This window comes from Brachyhypopomus gauderio, chromosome 2, assembly GCF_052324685.1.
Source record: "Brachyhypopomus gauderio isolate BG-103 chromosome 2, BGAUD_0.2, whole genome shotgun sequence".
NCBI classification, from domain to species: Eukaryota; Metazoa; Chordata; class Actinopteri; order Gymnotiformes; family Hypopomidae; genus Brachyhypopomus; species Brachyhypopomus gauderio.
Window position 1 is genome coordinate 12,055,039 of NC_135212.1, and position 17,513 is coordinate 12,072,551.

Here is a 17,513-nt window from a genome sequence, read left to right on the forward strand (position 1 = left end):
TGTGTTCATTAAAATTGAAAGATTCAAAATACAGTCTACGTTATTGTTGCAGTCTACGTTATTGTGCACACCATATATTATTCTCTAGTTTGTATAGCTGGAGTCTCAGCATTATTCCATAAGCCGAGATCAAAGTATTAACTGCTCAAGTAAAAGATTTATAAAAATATTCAAGAGCTAAATCAGCTTCATGGAAAAATATAATGAATAAAATGAATATCATTAATCATTAAAGATATATCATTAATACAAAGTCAAGATGGTCCGTTCATTGAAATGTTTAAAAATGACAACTACAGTTTAAGGATATAATTTTTTTCTGGTGTTTCTGAGACATTGATCACTAAAAAGTGTGAACTTGGAGGATAATTTAAGCTTGGTCTGGTTGGGTCGGTAAATATGAGATTAAAATGATCACAAACATATTTTGAACTTGAGTGGTATTCAACAAACTTGAATTGAAATTTCCCCAAATTAGTATAATTGAGTTATTGATTTTAAAAAATCAGCTATTTCATAGCACAGGTGGCAGCTGAAGGGGTCTGTGTTCCCCTTCAGGGTTCAGTGATCAAAGCACTGAGAAAATCAGCAGCAGAACCTCCGGTGTGAATATTAGCATGTGCAGCGGCCGCCACTGCTGTCTGTGAGACTTTATCTAAGAGAGCACTCCACCTCGGATAAAAGAGAGAATCTAGTTCCCATAATTTGAGGCTGGGGCAGATAGAGAGGGTGGTGAGAGGAGCTCCCTTATCCCCACCCACAGGCACCCATCCCGCTCAGCCAGATGTGGACTGGCGGTTCAGGTGTTTAGATGGAGCTCTCATGTGGGCCTGGGACTCTGCCGCCTGAATCTCTCACTCACATGAGCTCGGACATCACAGCTGGCTGTCACAGTGTCTTGGCTCTGCCCGAATTCTAAAACGATGAAAAGTTTCAAATGTAATATTACCAGTAATAGATAGCATTGATCACAGTGGTGTCAAGCTAAACCCAGTCAGCAAGTCTGTTTATTAACCTATATTCTACTATACATTTAAATATGCATGATCTATTTTTTTTTATGTAAAGTACTACCGTGTGAATGAAATAATTGTTGCCCTGCACTGACAGTCCATATTGCTTTCTGAGTACTTCAGAACCTGACAGATTTGTGGCGATAGAAACCACAGGTGTAGATCTTACTCAGGTTCTGGGTGGCAAACCCCAGAATCATGACTGGAGATCGATGTACTGCAGTATAAAAATGCAGAAATATTTCATGCTCTTTTGAAGTCAGGCACCCACACACTCATAAACATTCTGCTAATATTTCAGCCAGCAAAGGATTTAAAATGACAGCAGATACATTATGTGCTTCTTGATTGTACAGTAATTCCATTTTTATATTCGCACACACACACACACCACACATCATACCCTAAAGCTGTTACATCTGTAGCTCTGATTGCTTGTGGTCAGAGGTGAGTATATGGAAACGCATAAAAATCTTTTCTGTTTGCCATAAGGCTATAAATATATACATTATATTATACATTATATATATTTATGTAACATGCAGGATGCAGTGTCGACAGCAACATGCAACAACAGAGTTTATTTTATATTTAGTGTTAAACGTCAACACAACACACAAACGTGATGAGTCAAATACAACCACACCATTGCACCACCAGCCTGAACCATTGATACAAGGCAGGATGGATCCATGCTTTCATGTTGTTGACGCCAAATTCTGACCCTACCATCCGAATGCCGCAGCAGAAATCGAGACTCATCAGACCAGGCAACATTTTTTCAATCTTCTATTGTCCAATTTTGGTGAGCCTGTGTGAATTGTAGCCTCATTTTCCTGTTCTTAGCTGACAGGAGTGACACCCGGTGTGGTCTTCTGCTGCTGTAGCCCATCCGCCTCAAGGTTCGATGTGTTGTGTGTTCAGAGATGCTCTTCTGCATGCCTCAGTTAACCAGTAACGACTGGTTATTTGAGTTACTGTTGCTGTTCTATCAGCTCAAACCAGCCTGTCTATTCTCCTCTGACATCAACAAGGTATTTCCACCCACAGAACTGCTGTTCACTGGATATTTTCTCTTTTTCTGACCATTCTCTGTAAACTCTAGAGATGGTTGTGCATGAAAATCCCAGTAGATCAGCAGTTTCTGAAATAATGCCATGTTCAAAGTCACTTAAATCACCTTTCTTCCCCATTCTGATGCTTGGTTTGAACTGCAGCAGATTGTCTTGGCCATGTCTACATGCCTAAATGCATTAAGTTGCTGCCATGTGATTGGCTGATTTGACATTTGCGTTAATGAGCAGTTGGACAGGTGTACCTAATAAAGTATGATTAAGAGATTAGAACACAGATCTCTGTGTTATGTGTTGGGGCTTAGCTAAAAAGCAAAAACTAGGAGATAGCACAAATATGAGGACTCAGGACATCAGCAACACATGATCCAGTGTCAGTAGTCCTGTGTGAACAGCAATGTCCCGTTTTACTTTAATTCTCCATTAATTATCTTGAATAATTCAAGATCAGCAATATTTTATCTAAATCCTGTTCCAAAAGCTTGACTAAACAAGCTGAAAAACTCTTAAAAACTGAGACTGACACGTACACATGTGATTCCAAAACGAGGGGATTTGTATGAAAATTCCCCTTTGCGTTAAGTTTGATGTAGTGACCAATGTCGTGTCAATATGGTCTAGTTTTTACAAGAGCTGCAATGTTGTTAAATAACTGAAGCTTGTTTAGACCATTACTGAAACATCTAGTTAAAAAGCTGTTGAGTAATAAAACTGTGAACTCGTTGTTTGTTGTCCAAGTCAGATTTATTTATATAGTGCTTTTTGCAACACGTGTTGTCACAAAGCAGCTTTACAAGCGCATGGGTCCAGATCCCAGGGGCAACAGTGGCAAGAAAGAACTCCTTAAGCGGGGCTTAGCAACAAGACTGTTGTTTGTTGTGTAAGTGTAACTCTGAACAAACAGGGGGTGCTGTCCTGCAGTCTGGAATGTGAAAGGAACAGAAGTCGAAACAAGACTTCTAGCAAATGGGGTCTGGCATCAGAACAGGAGGTCTTAAAAAGCCTAAAGATGTTAAAAAGCCTAAGGCTTTTGTAAAAATATTTTGGATCACTGACCATGTCATTGTGACCATTGTATTGTGACCATGACATTGTATAGTTGGTTCTTACAGAGATATAATTACTGTGGCATTTTCTATATAGAGTGGTAAGTGTGGTGTTTTGCAGTTTGTTGCATTTGTTGCATAAACAGCAAACAGTTGCATATTTTTTTATTATTATCCTGCTCTTTGTTTGTTTGTTTGTTTTTTACAGCATTACAGAGCATCATGCAAAAGCACATTCACTTTTTTTGCCAAGGTTCATCAAACCCTTTGCAACCTCAACCCCAAATTAGCCTCCTTCAGTGCAAATATGCACAAATGTAGCATTGTATTGCGTGTAAACACAGGCCTGAACCTTGTGCCGTACTCTCACCGTCAGCTCAATTGGACCCTTTAAACTTTAAATGCTTCTCCATAAGAGGAGGATGTTCATGGTCACATTTTTTAAAAGTCAAAGGTAACATTTGGAGTTTTTAGACTTTTTAGATTATACAATTAGAAGAAGGGGTTCAAACCCAGATCCAAGGAGATAACATTCAAGGGGAATCCAAAGAATCCCAAATCCCAAAAATCCCACAAGAGCCAAGCAACAGTACAAAAGAGTAAACATACCGGATCGAACCATGAATAGACAGGCAGGAGAATAACACTCGGTATGCTTACTAGAAGGTTGGCAATACTTCACACTAAGGCTATGGATAGGTAAATGTGTGTTGCTAAATGAGACACAGGTGTGAAGATTTAATGTTGAGGGGATGAAGAACAAATGACAAACGATTCAGAGGATTCTGGGAAATGTGGTCATCTTGTTTGTGCTGCATGTCAGTGTTTACAATCTGTCCAATGAGATGTATCAAACGTAGCACTAAGATCTAAAAGTACAAGGAGGTAATAGAAAATTATTAACCACCTTTGTTATCACTGTTTCAGTGTTGGGATGTGACTAAATCCAGACTGAAATAACTAATGGACATGACTTATCTGCCAATGGACAGCAACTGCAACTGCAAAAGATTTTTCTAGTGTTTTGCTTTTTCTCATGTTTAGGCATTAAGGAATTTGTTCAAAGATTGTTTGCAATTGAAAAGCTCATGAGAATTAAGATTATCTGTCATTACAATGGACAATCTTATAACTTAAATAAAACATACATTTTAAAATTATTATTCACATTTATTTAAAAAAGAACATTTATGGCAATAATAATAGTAATTATTTTTTCCTGTAAAAAGTTACATGATGTTCATGATTATTCTGAGATGGAAATACAAAGAGCATGAATATCACTGCTAGAGATTCTTCTTTGGCCCAACTAATGAGGAATTCAGGGAGATATTAGTGTCCTTGCGTTGACCAGTGTGAAGCAGTCAGCTGTCAGTTTCGCCATAGATGCAATTTCTTCTAGTCCAGTCTGACAAACCAGTGCTGATATAGTCTGTCTGACAGGCCTGAGAGCCAGAACTGAACAAGCTTTCTTGAATGAATGTGGGTTACCTGGAGGTTTGGGTGTAATAGACTGCACACATGTGCATTTGCACCTGCGCTCTGGATATTTGATGTGTGTTAATTAAAATGGAGGCCAGCTATTCAGAATCTGCACAAGACTCCTTTATCATGGCAGATTTTCTCATCTCTGCTGTCTCTCGGGTTGGAGATCTGTATGAGAGCTGACAATAGACGACAGCTATCCATTTAAACCATGGTTGCTTACACCATATGTTATGCCAACAAGAAGCCGTTTTCTGAGTCTGGTCAGGTCACTTATTGAGCGTGTGTTTGTAATGATGAAAACACACTTCTCATGTGTTTTCATTCACGATTCGGATGGTTCATTTCAATACAGCCCTCAGAAGGCCAGTGCATTCTGTGTGCTTCACCACAATGCCTTGACATGAATGTCACATTGTCCTCACAGAAAAGGTTTTACAGGACAGCAGACATATGAGAGAGACAAGTGAGGGAGACATGTGAGAGAGACATGTGTGAGACATGTGAGAGAGACATGTGAGAGAGACAAGTGAGGGAGACACATGAGAGAGACATGTGAGGGAGACATGTGAGAGAGACAAGTGAGGGAGACATGTGAGAGAGACATGTGAGGGAGACGTGTGAGACATGTGAGAGAGACAAGTGAGGGAGACATGTGAGAGAGACATGTGAGGGAGACATGTGTGAGACATGTGATAGAGACATTTGAGAGAGACATGTGAGGGAGACATGTGTGAGAGACAAAAGAGACATGTGAGAGAGACAAGTGAGGGAGACATGTGAGAGAGACATGTGAGGGAGACATGTGTGAGAGACATAAAAGAGACATGTGAGGGAGACATGTGTGAGAGACATAAAAGAGACATGTGAGAGAGACAAGTGAGGGAGACATGTGAGGGAGACATGTGTGAGACATGTGAGAGAGACATGTGAGACAGACAAGTGAGGGAGACATGTGAGAGAGACATGTGAGGGAGACATGTGTGAGACATGTGAGAGAGACATGTGAGAGAGACAAGTGAGGGAGACATGTGAGAGAGACATGTGATGGAGACATGTGTGAGACATGTGATAGAGACATTTGAGAGAGACATGTGAGGGAGACATGTGTGAGAGACATAAAAGAGACATGTGAGAGAGACATGTAAGGGAGACGTGAGAGAGACATGTGAGAGAGACATGTGAGGGAGACATGTGTGAGAGACATAAAAGAGACATGTGAGAGAGACATGTAAGGGAGACGTCAAGTCAAGTCAAATTTATTTATATAGTGCTTTTCACAACACACGTTGTCACAAAGCAGCTTTACAATCGTATGGGTCCAGATCCCTAATGAGCAAGACATGAGGGAGACATGTGAGAGAGACATGTGAGAGAGACATGTGAGGGAGACATGTGAGGGAGACATGTGAGGGAGACGTGTGAGAGAGACATGTGAGGGAGACGTGTGAGAGAGACGTGTGAGCGAGATGTGTGAGCGAGACGTGTGAGAGAGACATGTGAGGGAAACATGTGAGGGAGACATGTGAGAGAGACATGTGAGGGAGACATATGAGGGAGACATGTGAGAGAGACATGTGAGGGAGACGTGTGAGCGAGACGTGTGAGGGAGACATGTGAGAGAGACGTGTGAGAGAGACATGTGAGGGAAACATGTGAGGGAGACATGTGAGGGAGACGTGTGAGCGAGATGTGTGAGCGAGACGTGTGAGGGAAACATGTGAGGGAAACATGTGAGGGAGACATGTGAGCGAGATGTGTGAGCGAGACGTGTGAGGGAAACATGTGAGGGAAACATGTGAGGGAGACATGTGAGAGAGACATGTGAGAGAGACATCTGAGGGAGACGTGTGAGGGAGACATGTGAGGGAGACATGTGTGAGACATGTGAGAGAGACAAGTGAGGGAGACATGTGAGAGAGACATGTGAGGGAGACATGTGTGAGACATGTGAGAGAGACATGTGAGGGAGACATGTGAGAGAGACATGTGAGAGAGACATGTGAGGGAGACGTGTGAGAGAGACATGTGAGCAAAATGTGTGAGCGAGACGTGTGAGAGAGACATGTGAGGGAAACATGTGAGGGAAACATGTGAGGGAGACATGTGAGAGAGACATGTGAGAGAGACATGTGAGGGAGACGTGTGAGGGAGACATGTGAGGGAGACGTGTGAGCGAGACGTGTGAGGGAGACATGTGAGAGAGACGTGTGAGAGAGACATGTGAGGGAAACATGTGAGGGAGACATGTGAGGGAGACATGTGAGCGAGACATGTGAGCGAGACGTGTGAGAGGACCAGGCTGCACCAGAAAACTGTACAGACTAGCTGCACTGCTAGATCATTAGAGTATAAACCACAATGCTATTTACAAATGCTATTCATTCATTCATACTTTTCCTCCCTGCTCTTGTGCGCACAGGGCAAGTGAGCTGCTGCATACTGGCTGCTCTGATTACAGGAGGCCACTGATTGGCCCTCGGCAGTGTTGGCTTAGCTCTGTAGGGTGCCTGAGATTAGCCGTGGGTGAACACAGCCTGGAGAGCAGCAGGCGCGTGTCTAATGGCCCCAGGTTCTAACAACACCAGGTCTCCTGTGTGTTGGCACAGGTTACGCTGCCCCCAGCCTTCTCTCTGCCACACAGTCTGCTGTCTCCCTGCCCCTCTGCCCCCCTGCTCCTCCGCAGGTCCTGAACATGAATATCTTGATTAAACTCGATTCTGTTGGAGTGAGCGTCTCACAAACTTTGGATGGACTCCCTGCAGTAGGATGTGTGTCACGTCAGGCAGCTGCGTGTCACGTTGTTGAACCCATCGTCGAACCCTTTCCTACAATGCACCATACTTTTTCTGTCACTTAGGATCTGAGTCACCTCTTCCCAGGGCGAGTCTCGCCTGACCTCAGGGTTCAGCTTCAAGTGTCATATATTATGGAATGGAGACACTGCACTTCCATGACAAATATGTTCGTCTTCATTCGGGCTGCCACTCCATCACATTCGCTGCCACAACCGAATTGTCACTGTGCTGTTTAGCCCGTTCATTCTCGGCTTTCAGACAGCCTGGGGGAGTCTGTCTGACTGGGCCAGTATGCCTCACCACAAGTGTGTTCTGTGTGTTCAGTCTGAACCAACACCTGTAACTGCACTGATCTGCACCTGTACACTGGGTCTGTGATGATTATGACCATGTCCACAGATTAATGAGTTTGTTCTTGAAAACAGTGACAATGGAAATCCCATGGTAAAGTGAATATGTTCCTTAGATGTAACTAAAAAGTCAATGTGAAAAGGTGAGTTTGGTCTTTATTTAACTAGTTATAGAAAAAAACTGGCAAACTTGATAAAGATCCAGTTTGGACCAAACTTCACACAGGTTCAATTTGCGCCATAATCTTTTTCTTTCGTTCAATAAAATATGTCCAAATCCACAATCTCAAATAACAGTGAATGAATATTAGTATTGGTACAGAGACAAATGTGAATAATTAATCTGTTTCTATTATACTCTCCCAAATAAATAAATAAACAAATAAACAATTCACTCACATTGGCGTGTTTTGGTAGAGCAGAGTTCACTGAGGTCCCCACGGTGATGAGTCCTTGATCAAAGATTCTAACAGTAATTCATTGGTTCCCATACAGAATTTGTATTTTTCTCTTTATTTTTTCTCTTATTTATGTAAAAAGCCTAGTTATTATGCACAATTATATTCAGATAGCATGCACTGCGCTATAGAGTGTGAATTGCATGCAAACACAGGCAAATAACAGGCCCCTGTGAATATTGCAAACACCCACCATTCTCTCCTAATGAATCTGTGGGTTTCTTCTCTGCAGTTGTTCTTTATTCTTTCTCTCTTATTAAACCTGTGGAGGAATGTAATCATCTGAGCATCAGCAACCAAAGGAAGTGCCGTCAAGCAATTTGACTTGGTGTGAAAATTGGTTCTGTTTCTAATATCCTGCACGCCGAGAATTTATTTGGCATCGTAATTTGTCTCTCTGCCGGAAGCCGAACACATTCACAATCAAATGTAATTACCCATTTATATCCGTGTGTCCAGTATGTAAAATTATTTTTACACCTGTGTGAATAAAGAGATGGCAGTGATATTCTCTTTTGCATTCTGTCCAATTAGAAGTTCTGGGGATGTCATGTGCGACTGAGGCATGGAGGACTCTTGTGTGCTCATTGTGTTGTACATGCTGTTTCTATGGAGCTCCTGTGTGTACTTTTTAGTCACTATGGCAACAGTGGTTACCGTAACCCACGCTACATACAAGCTTGATTGTGCTGTTCACCGATGGTTTGTACATTTGTTTCCATCACTTTTATGTTAAAGAATAAGTGTGTGCAGAGACCTGCACACCTGTTTTACCTTTGATTGACCTTTGTTTTCTCTCAAATACATATCATGGTCCTTACAAGATAAAACCAGGCTGCCCGAAGGTAGGATTTTATCCATTTTAGGCAATGGTGTGGTCAGTGATATTAATATGATTGTCTCTGTTTTGTTCATGAAAACTGCTGCCAAAGGTTTTCAAAACAAAGGAAATAAAGAAAAGAGGGATGCATGGAGCATGTGAGAGGCACTGCAGGTGTTACCAGTGTGAGAGGCACTGCAGGTGTTACCAGTGTGAGAGGCACTGCAGGTGTTACCAGTGTCAGAGGCACTGCAGGTGTTACCAGTGTCAGAGGCACTGCAGGTGTTACCTGTGTCAGAGGCACTGCAGGTGTTACCAGTGTCAGAGGCACTGCAGGTGTTACCAGTGTCAGAGGCACTGCAGGTGTTACCAGTGTCAGAGGCACTGCAGGTATAACCAGTGTCAGAGGCACTGCAGGTGTTACCAGTGTGAGAGGCACTGCAGGTGTAACCAGTGTCAGAGGCACTGCAGGTGTTACCAGTGTCAGAGGCACTGCAGGTGTTACCAGTGTGAGAGGCACTGCAGGTATAACCAGTGTCAGAGGCACTGCAGGTGTTACCAGTGTGAGAGGCACTGCAGGTGTTACCAGTTTGAGAGGCACTGCAGGTGTTACCAGTGTCAGAGGCACTGCAGGTGCTACCAGTGTCAGAGGCACTGCAGGTGCTACCAGTGTGAGAGGCACTGCAGGTGTTACCAGTGTGAGAGGCACTGCTGGTGTTACCAGTTTCAGAGGCACTGCAGGTGTTACCAGTGTGAGAGGCACTGCTGGTGTTACCAGTTTCAGAGGCACTGCAGGTGCTACCAGTGTCAGAGGCACTGCAGGTGCTACCAGTGTCAGAGGCACTGCAGGTGTTACCAGTTTCAGAGGCACTGCAGGTGCTACCAGTGTCAGAGGCACTGCAGGTGCTACCAGTGTCAGAGGCATTGTAGATGTCATAAATGAGCAAGTCAGACATGAGGCGGGTGATGTCTGGACTTCAGTAATGCTTCATAGTAGCTCCTCATCGTTGTACACCTGGATGAAATGGGGTCCCATTCCTCATTCAGGGTGTGTGCACACTCCAGCACAAGTTCAAGATCTTCTCATATGCAAGCTCCATCAGGAGAAAATGAACATTGACAGGATAATAGCTGCACAAACGCACACACGACCACACTGTCTCTCGCATATAAATCTATGAACTGAATCCAATTTGCCTCTCTGAGCAAATGTGTTCTCATATGGAATCGAGGTAGCATGCAAACACAAGAAATATCACTTGTATTAGGGCTCATCCAGAAAGACAGGAGAGCTGTTGGAAAGCCAGTAGATGAGCCCCACTCTCAGGATGGCCTGGTGGCTTATATCACTTGAAGCATGACGACTGTTGTCTACTTGATTCAGGGCCAGCACAGGCTAGCTTATGGAGGTAGAACTTGAAGATTTTTATGCACTCAGGACAGCGAGTGTTGACGTAATATTAACTGTTTGCAAGATATGTGGTGCTACCACATTTTGTCCTTATTTGCATGTGATATTAGTGATTCATAACAGCAATCCACAACGTAAAATATCACTTGGACATCACCAATGGTAAATTTACCCGCATGAAGCCGGTGTAAACTGGATGATCCTTAACAAAGTCCTGTATGACTGACTTTTGTCTGTTTAGAGTGAACATAGTGATAAACTGTAGGCTCGGTACATAAAGAAGAAGGTGACTATTATCCAGGATCTCAGGATGGCATGAACCTTTGACCTTCTACTGTGTTACAGAAGAAGAAACTATACACAGAGGACAGATCCACATCTGCTGCTCTGTCATGATTTAGAAGACCTGAAGTTTTCAGCATAGCTCACCATGCATAGATTAGTCCCCCATCTTGGTGAAAGTTACAAATGCATTAGATTTTTATGTAACTGGTAACTTATACTGATTTTGATTGGCTTTCTCCTTTGACCCAGGTGAATTTATCGCAGTGGAAAGTTGACACTGGTGCACTAATTATCACCACGGTGACATTATGAATAGGAATGAAGTACTCTGTGTCACACAGCACGTGTGGCCGCACGGTTAAAGTCGCGATTAGAGTCGCGGGTAAAGTCATGTTTTATGAATCCGGCCCTGCTCTCTTCTCTCACTGATCATTTACTGTTACTTTTTTTGGATTTATCATGTGGTTTAAAATTCGAATTTTTTTTTACTGTTAGACAAAAAAAACCTCTGAAGACCTCAGGCTATGTTGGTTTGGTCTTGAATCACTTTCTGAAGACATCCACTACTCTCAGGAGAGCAGCCCTCCAGTTTTAGACACGAGTAAGGAAACTGAAACTGGCTATGGCTGGTTTTTGCTCACTCTTCAAGCAAGTGAACTTTGGAGTGAACTTGTTTGAAAGCACAATTTCTTTCCAACGGAAGCTGCGTACATGTGAAATGTTCTTATTTTTCAGTACTCTAATGCCATTTCTAGAACAGTTAGTGAAAAGGCGCTAACAGTGGAGTAATTAATGTTTATATGCATTCAGCTTAGATTTTAATCAAGCATAGTTTAGCAATCAATATGTTTTTGTTATAGTAAATCGGTTTTAATTCATTTTGCAATGAGAAAATCAGCTGTGAGATCAGCTGAACCTTTGGTAAACCCAAGGCATTTGAGCAGATGGAAGCTCAACTGTTAATAATAATATGTCATTTAGTGTTAATTGCACAGGCATTTGGAGTCATTACATGATTATCAGGAGCCTTTATATGTTAAATGGAAAGCAGTAATGAATGTGAGGCATGTGTTTCAATTAGAGCTGTCAAATTAGCATGTTAATTTGATTACTTAATCACAGAAAATATAACGTGTTAAAAAAACACGTGTCCTTTTTTCCCAGAGCGACAGTTCAGTTCATATAAACATAAACGGAGGTCAAATAAAGCCACATTACTTGGGGCCCTAAATGACAGAACTGTAAATAGAAGCATATATGTGTAAACACAGATGTCCAAAACAGCACCAGGTCCGATGCTAAAGCTAGTAGCAAACCTCATCAAGCCACACTGGATCAGTGCTCAGACAAAGACCAAGCAAGTATACCAGTGATCGACTTGCAAATTCAATTGCTAAATTAATAGCTATGGACTAGACCAATTTTGACACTTCTGACACAACTTATCAACCCCGTCAATAAATATAAATAGATATAAATAATGTAAAAAGTGTGTTGTCAGGAGAGGGAAATGAAGGCGTGGGTGATAAAAGCCTGTCTTTAATATCTACCGTGCATATACAAAAAAAGAAAAAGAAAAGTTGGCAATACAGGACAGAGTTGAAGGTGCACAGCGAACTGAAGAGTAAAAGTCAAAGCCACTAAGACGCAGGTGTGCAGAGCAACAAACTTCAGCAGTGCGTCTGAGTAGTACGAGAGCAGCACTGGAGGCTGGAACCTGAATGCAGGGATGAGTGAACGAATGGAAATGAGGCCCAGGTGATCTCACTGATGAGAGGGCGTGACTAAGAATGAGATTGAGAATGGGGGCGTGGCGTGGCATGTGTGTGTCACATCTGGTCCCGCCTCCCCCCTGTCACTCATGTCCTTGTTTTGTTCTCCATGTGTTCATGGTTTGGTTTCCCATGTGTTCCATGTGTCATTTGTAACTCCGCCCACTCGTCAGTATTTCATCAGTATTTCCAGCTGTGTCTTGTTTAGTTATTCAGTTGATCTGTGTACATTTATCCCTGTTTGCCAGTCCTCATCATTATCATCATCATTATCATCATCATCGTAGTGAATGCATGTATTAAGTCTGTTTGCTCTTTGTCGTTTGCCTGGTTCTTTGTATTTAACCTCCAGCTCCTAATATTGTCTCATCGTCTATTTATTTCTTGTGTTTAGCATTTCATTATAGTATTTTCTATTTTATCTTTCTGTGTGTAACTTTGTTCACCATTGTTTTTTGTGTTGTCTGTGTTTGGCCTCTTGTTGTTTGTATTCGTGCTCCTTGTAAGTATTTCCCGGTGTTTCCCTCGTCAATGTGATATTAATGTTTCGCTTCCTCATGGTTCCTGTTCCTGTCCCTACCAGATGTCTTCATGTGGTCTGCTAGTGTTTATTTATTATTGCTTTGGTTGGGTTTTATGGTCGTTGAGATTGTCATTTCTAATTCCTTTATCTTTATTAAACAATTGAACTCCTGCACTGGCGTCTTACCCAAACTGTCTAAACGTTACGCTGTGGGTGTGTGTATCTGACTGGGCGTTTCCCCTGTTCTCTGGGACCGGCCTACCGTGACCTTTGTTAATATGTTGTCATCTAAAATAAAAAATGAGGAACTTTGTCTGTCGTTTAATCATTGATATGCTCCTCTGGAAAAAAATAAGTGTAAAATAAGTACTTTGATGAATGCGATTAATTAATCATAAAGCATGAAATTTGATTTTGCCCGACAACACTAGTTTCAATACAAGGCAATAGCTTGTATTCCTTAACTTTTATTTTGCACATTACTAGTGCCACAATGCCAAACAAGAACATGCAAACATTATGTTCTCAGATTTGAAACTCTCCTCCATGGGGAATTCACATTTCTGTAAATATTTAATCTTTTCATGGGAGAACACTACAGATATGAAACTTGTATATTACTTCAGTTAGTGAGAGCACAGCTTGTATAGCAGTATAGTTTCACTGTCTTTTGAAAATAACACACAGCCATGTCCAAATTGCTGCAAACAACAACAAACATTGAACATGTCCAACATGTCCCCAATTGTGGTGTTGTCCCTCCCTGGTGTCATGTGACTCGTTAGAGTCCTCAGGGAGCAGGGCTGTTAAATTTTATGCTTTGACTACAAAGTCTGTGCTAGGTACCATAGACAGCATTTGAAGTAAGCATTTAAACATGTTTATGATTATTTTACTGTAAAATAGGTCATGCCTGGTTGATTAATGGCAAATACTTGTCCACAGGCCCAGACCTGTGATGTTTTTGTTTGTAGGGTCGTGAGGACACTGCACTGTTTGTTGTTGGTGTCCTTCATGTCTTCTACATTAGAAGTGCATTAGTCTTAATGCTGCAGTGGTTTGTGTCTCAGGTTTATATTCTGTATTTAACTCCATCTCCTCTTGTCCAGGCCTGGTTGACTGAGATTCATGAATACGCTCAGAAGGATGTGGTTCTGATGCTACTGGGAAATAAGGTGAACACCAACACCGTCCCCTTATGGCCACAGACACTCATCCAGTATTTATGTGGTCTGGCCTGCAAAGAAACGCAAAAAGTCAGTGATGTTAGATTGAAAATGTTCTAGAGTGAAAATGTTTCCAAAACCATACCATGCTTGAAAAGAAAAGCGATGCATTAGCATTAAGGAATTATACATAGCAAAGCTGTCAGAACTAAGAAAAGAGGTCGTTCAGCTTCGCTTGGGTTCACCATGCCGAAGAGAGAAAAAAAATAATACATCCTTCTTCATCGGGATTCAGATACAGGTACTTTCATGCTTCTCCTGAACTCTTGATCAGGACACTCCACACAATTTTAATTGGAAATGTATGCAGGAGTCCACACACCCAGTAATATACATACTGCACTCTTCTGGACGGGGATTGTGAATGTTGTTTTGGGGTTTTGGGGGTTACAGACCCTTGCACTCTATTTGTATATCAGAGAGATTTTTACACTGCAAGGGGCAGCGAAAATTTAATTAGGGGCTCCGGTTGAGCCTCTGAAATACAGTGAGTATGAGATAAATATTTAATCTCTCCTGTCCAGAATGATTTGCACAAAACTGTTTTCTTGATATAAAACAATCTGAATAATTCTGCGCAGATTGCAAGAATAAAATAATTGAGAGAAAAAAAGAACAAAAAATCACCTAATGATACATGTCCAGAGCTTCTTAGTGGTCAAAGCACAATTCCTCAGGACCTGTTGTTTGTTGCATCTGACAGTAGGTTGTAAACTGAAGTGAGTGGGGTGGCTTTCTCCTGAGGGACATTAGTGAGCTCCTCTCAAGTATTATTTCTGGTTCTGTCAGTATTAATTTGATCTTTTAAGTGAATCTTCTTCTCTCTAGGCTGATGCTTCTCACAACAGAACAGTGAGGAGAGAGGAAGGGGAGAAACTGGCTAAGGTGAGACTACTTCATCCCAATAAAAAAAACTACAGTGTCGTCTTACAGTGCCATCTTACTGTCCCATCGTTTTTGTCATTTAGATGCGGGTACAAAAACGTCTCACTTTTCTATGTGGGCCAAAAAATAATGGTAGAAGAATTTTCATTGTTAAAAAGACTCATTCATGTTTGTTGTCATTATGTCCAATATGCTAACCATTATGAACATGTATCCTTTAATTATCAAATAAATCTGATATTCTCAGTTTACACATTAAAATGTTTTATGCTTTATGTTTTTTGAAGTCATCACTAAAGTCATCACATTGTTCAGTTTTACCAGCGGTCTCACTAGCAATAAAAAATAGTTTTCTTCAACTAAATGATGTGACGGGCAGGGTGAGCGAAAATAAATGGAAGCGATCACGCCAAGTCTCAGGGAAATAGGATGGTTTAATATGAAAAGTGCGCAAACCAAAACCCGTGAACTGATCCGAATTAAGGATATAATAACCAGCAGTCAACTAGTACAAAGACAAGACATATATAGACGAACAAACGACCCTCAGGTGAGACGGATCGCGGGCTCTGCCCACCTGAGGGACGAACACAACACCACACCCACAGGACAAGCTGCTGCTGTAGACGGGGGCGACCAGTAGGGGGCCGCCGTACCGTGACAGATCCCCCCTCCAAGCCGCACTCCCCTCCACCGGCTGTGCGGCCTACAGCAGCAGCACACAAAACAAAGGGGCAGGCAGGCAGGGACAAGGGACACACCCCCTGTAGTCCCGGAGCTGAAACACAAAACACAAACACAGGTTAGCTCACCTACCTGGGCGGGACCCTGGACCGACTGGGCCGTCAACAAGACAAAACCACGCCCCGGTCGGTCACAAGGCCCTCACGCCCCAACCGGCATTAAGCCGCATAGCCCCACAGGTGCGAGGACGACGGGCCACGGCTCCTTGTCCGTCCGGGGTGTATGTGTGTGCAGGTTACCTCCCTGGGGCGTGGCTACGTCACCTCCAGGACCCCGTGGAAGGGTCTCCGTCTTGTGCAGGAGCTCTTCAGACCGGAGCCCCATGGTCCCCAAACATCCGGGGGCCCCAACCCTCTAGGGAGGGGCTCTTTAAGACCGGGCTCCGGTCACCCCACAACATAAGGGGGCTCCTGCCAGGTGGAGACCTCCACAAGGCCCAGGAACGCCACGATCCACCGCCAGGGAGAAACACCTGCACATAAAACACAAATGCACACACACACACCCACACACACCAACACAAAACACATACGCGCACTACCCTGATCCCCCCAACAATGGGGGAGGGGTCTCCGTCTCAGCAGGGGACTTCCACCTGCTCAGGAGAACCCCCCACGTTCCTGGTCAGGGCCTCCCTCAGGAGCGACGCCCTCCATACCACACTCTGTGGCATGGGACCATCACTGGTCCACCCCCAACACACACTCAAGGGGGAGGAGCATGTGTGGAATTACATACAACATATCACAGGCACGCAAGAACAACACACACGCAAAGACTAGACAAACAAAAAACAGTGTACAAACAATGAACGAACGGGACTCTTACATGCGCGCTCGGTAGTATTGTGACGTGCCGCTCAGGTTCGCAGTCGCTCCCCCACACAAAACACAAGACGACAGGGGAGCGAGGCGACAGTGACGAGCGGCACCCGCGTCACACACGAAACACTAAACATATAACACCACGAGCACGCACACTGGTCCACACGCCCATTCACACGTACACTTCACCCACACAAAACATGAAGAGTATACAGGGAAGACGCCCTGGTCCTCGCCGTGCAACACACAAAACAAACGCACGGCGAAACTCTTCCGACACACAAACAACGGACATGAAGAGCTGTCTCAGGGCAGACTGCCCTGGTCCTCGCCGTGCTACACACACACACACACAACACAAAAGCACGGCGGAGCTCTTCAAACAAAACACCACGCAGACAAACACTTACCACGAGACATGACCACGAACGAAGGAAAAAGTAAAGGAGACTGGCGGCTTCCGAAGGTGGCTGGTTATTCTGTGACGGGCAGGGTGAGCGAAAATAAATGGAAGCGATCACGCCAAGTCTCAGGGAAATAGGATGGTTTAATATGAAAAGTGCGCAAACCAAAACCTGTGAACTGATCCGAATTAAGGATATAATAACCAGCAGTCAACTGGTACAAAGACAAGACATATATAGACGAACAAACGACCCTCAGGTGAGACGGATCGCGGGCTCCGCCCACCTGAGGGACGAACACAACACCACACCCACAGGACAAGCTGCTGCTGTAGACGGGGGCGACCAGTAGGGGGCCGCCGTACCGTGACAAATGAAAGCCAATCTGCCATTATT

The 17,513-nt window shown here is 43.2% G+C and overlaps 1 protein-coding gene across 2 annotated transcripts in view; it reads left to right on the forward strand.

The window, feature by feature from the left end:
* Positions 1-17,513, forward strand: part of LOC143487934 (ras-related protein Rab-26-like) — a 107,553-nt gene that overhangs the window by 81,486 nt on the left and 8,554 nt on the right. The window contains exons 6-7 of one of the 2 annotated variants that reach the window (XM_076987238.1): positions 14,144-14,209; positions 15,089-15,145. In XM_076987238.1, coding sequence (XP_076843353.1) covers positions 14,144-14,209; positions 15,089-15,145 — 123 coding nt within the window. The remainder of the gene's footprint in view (positions 1-14,143; positions 14,210-15,088; positions 15,146-17,513) is intronic. The other variant, XM_076987240.1, reaches the window with a different exon arrangement.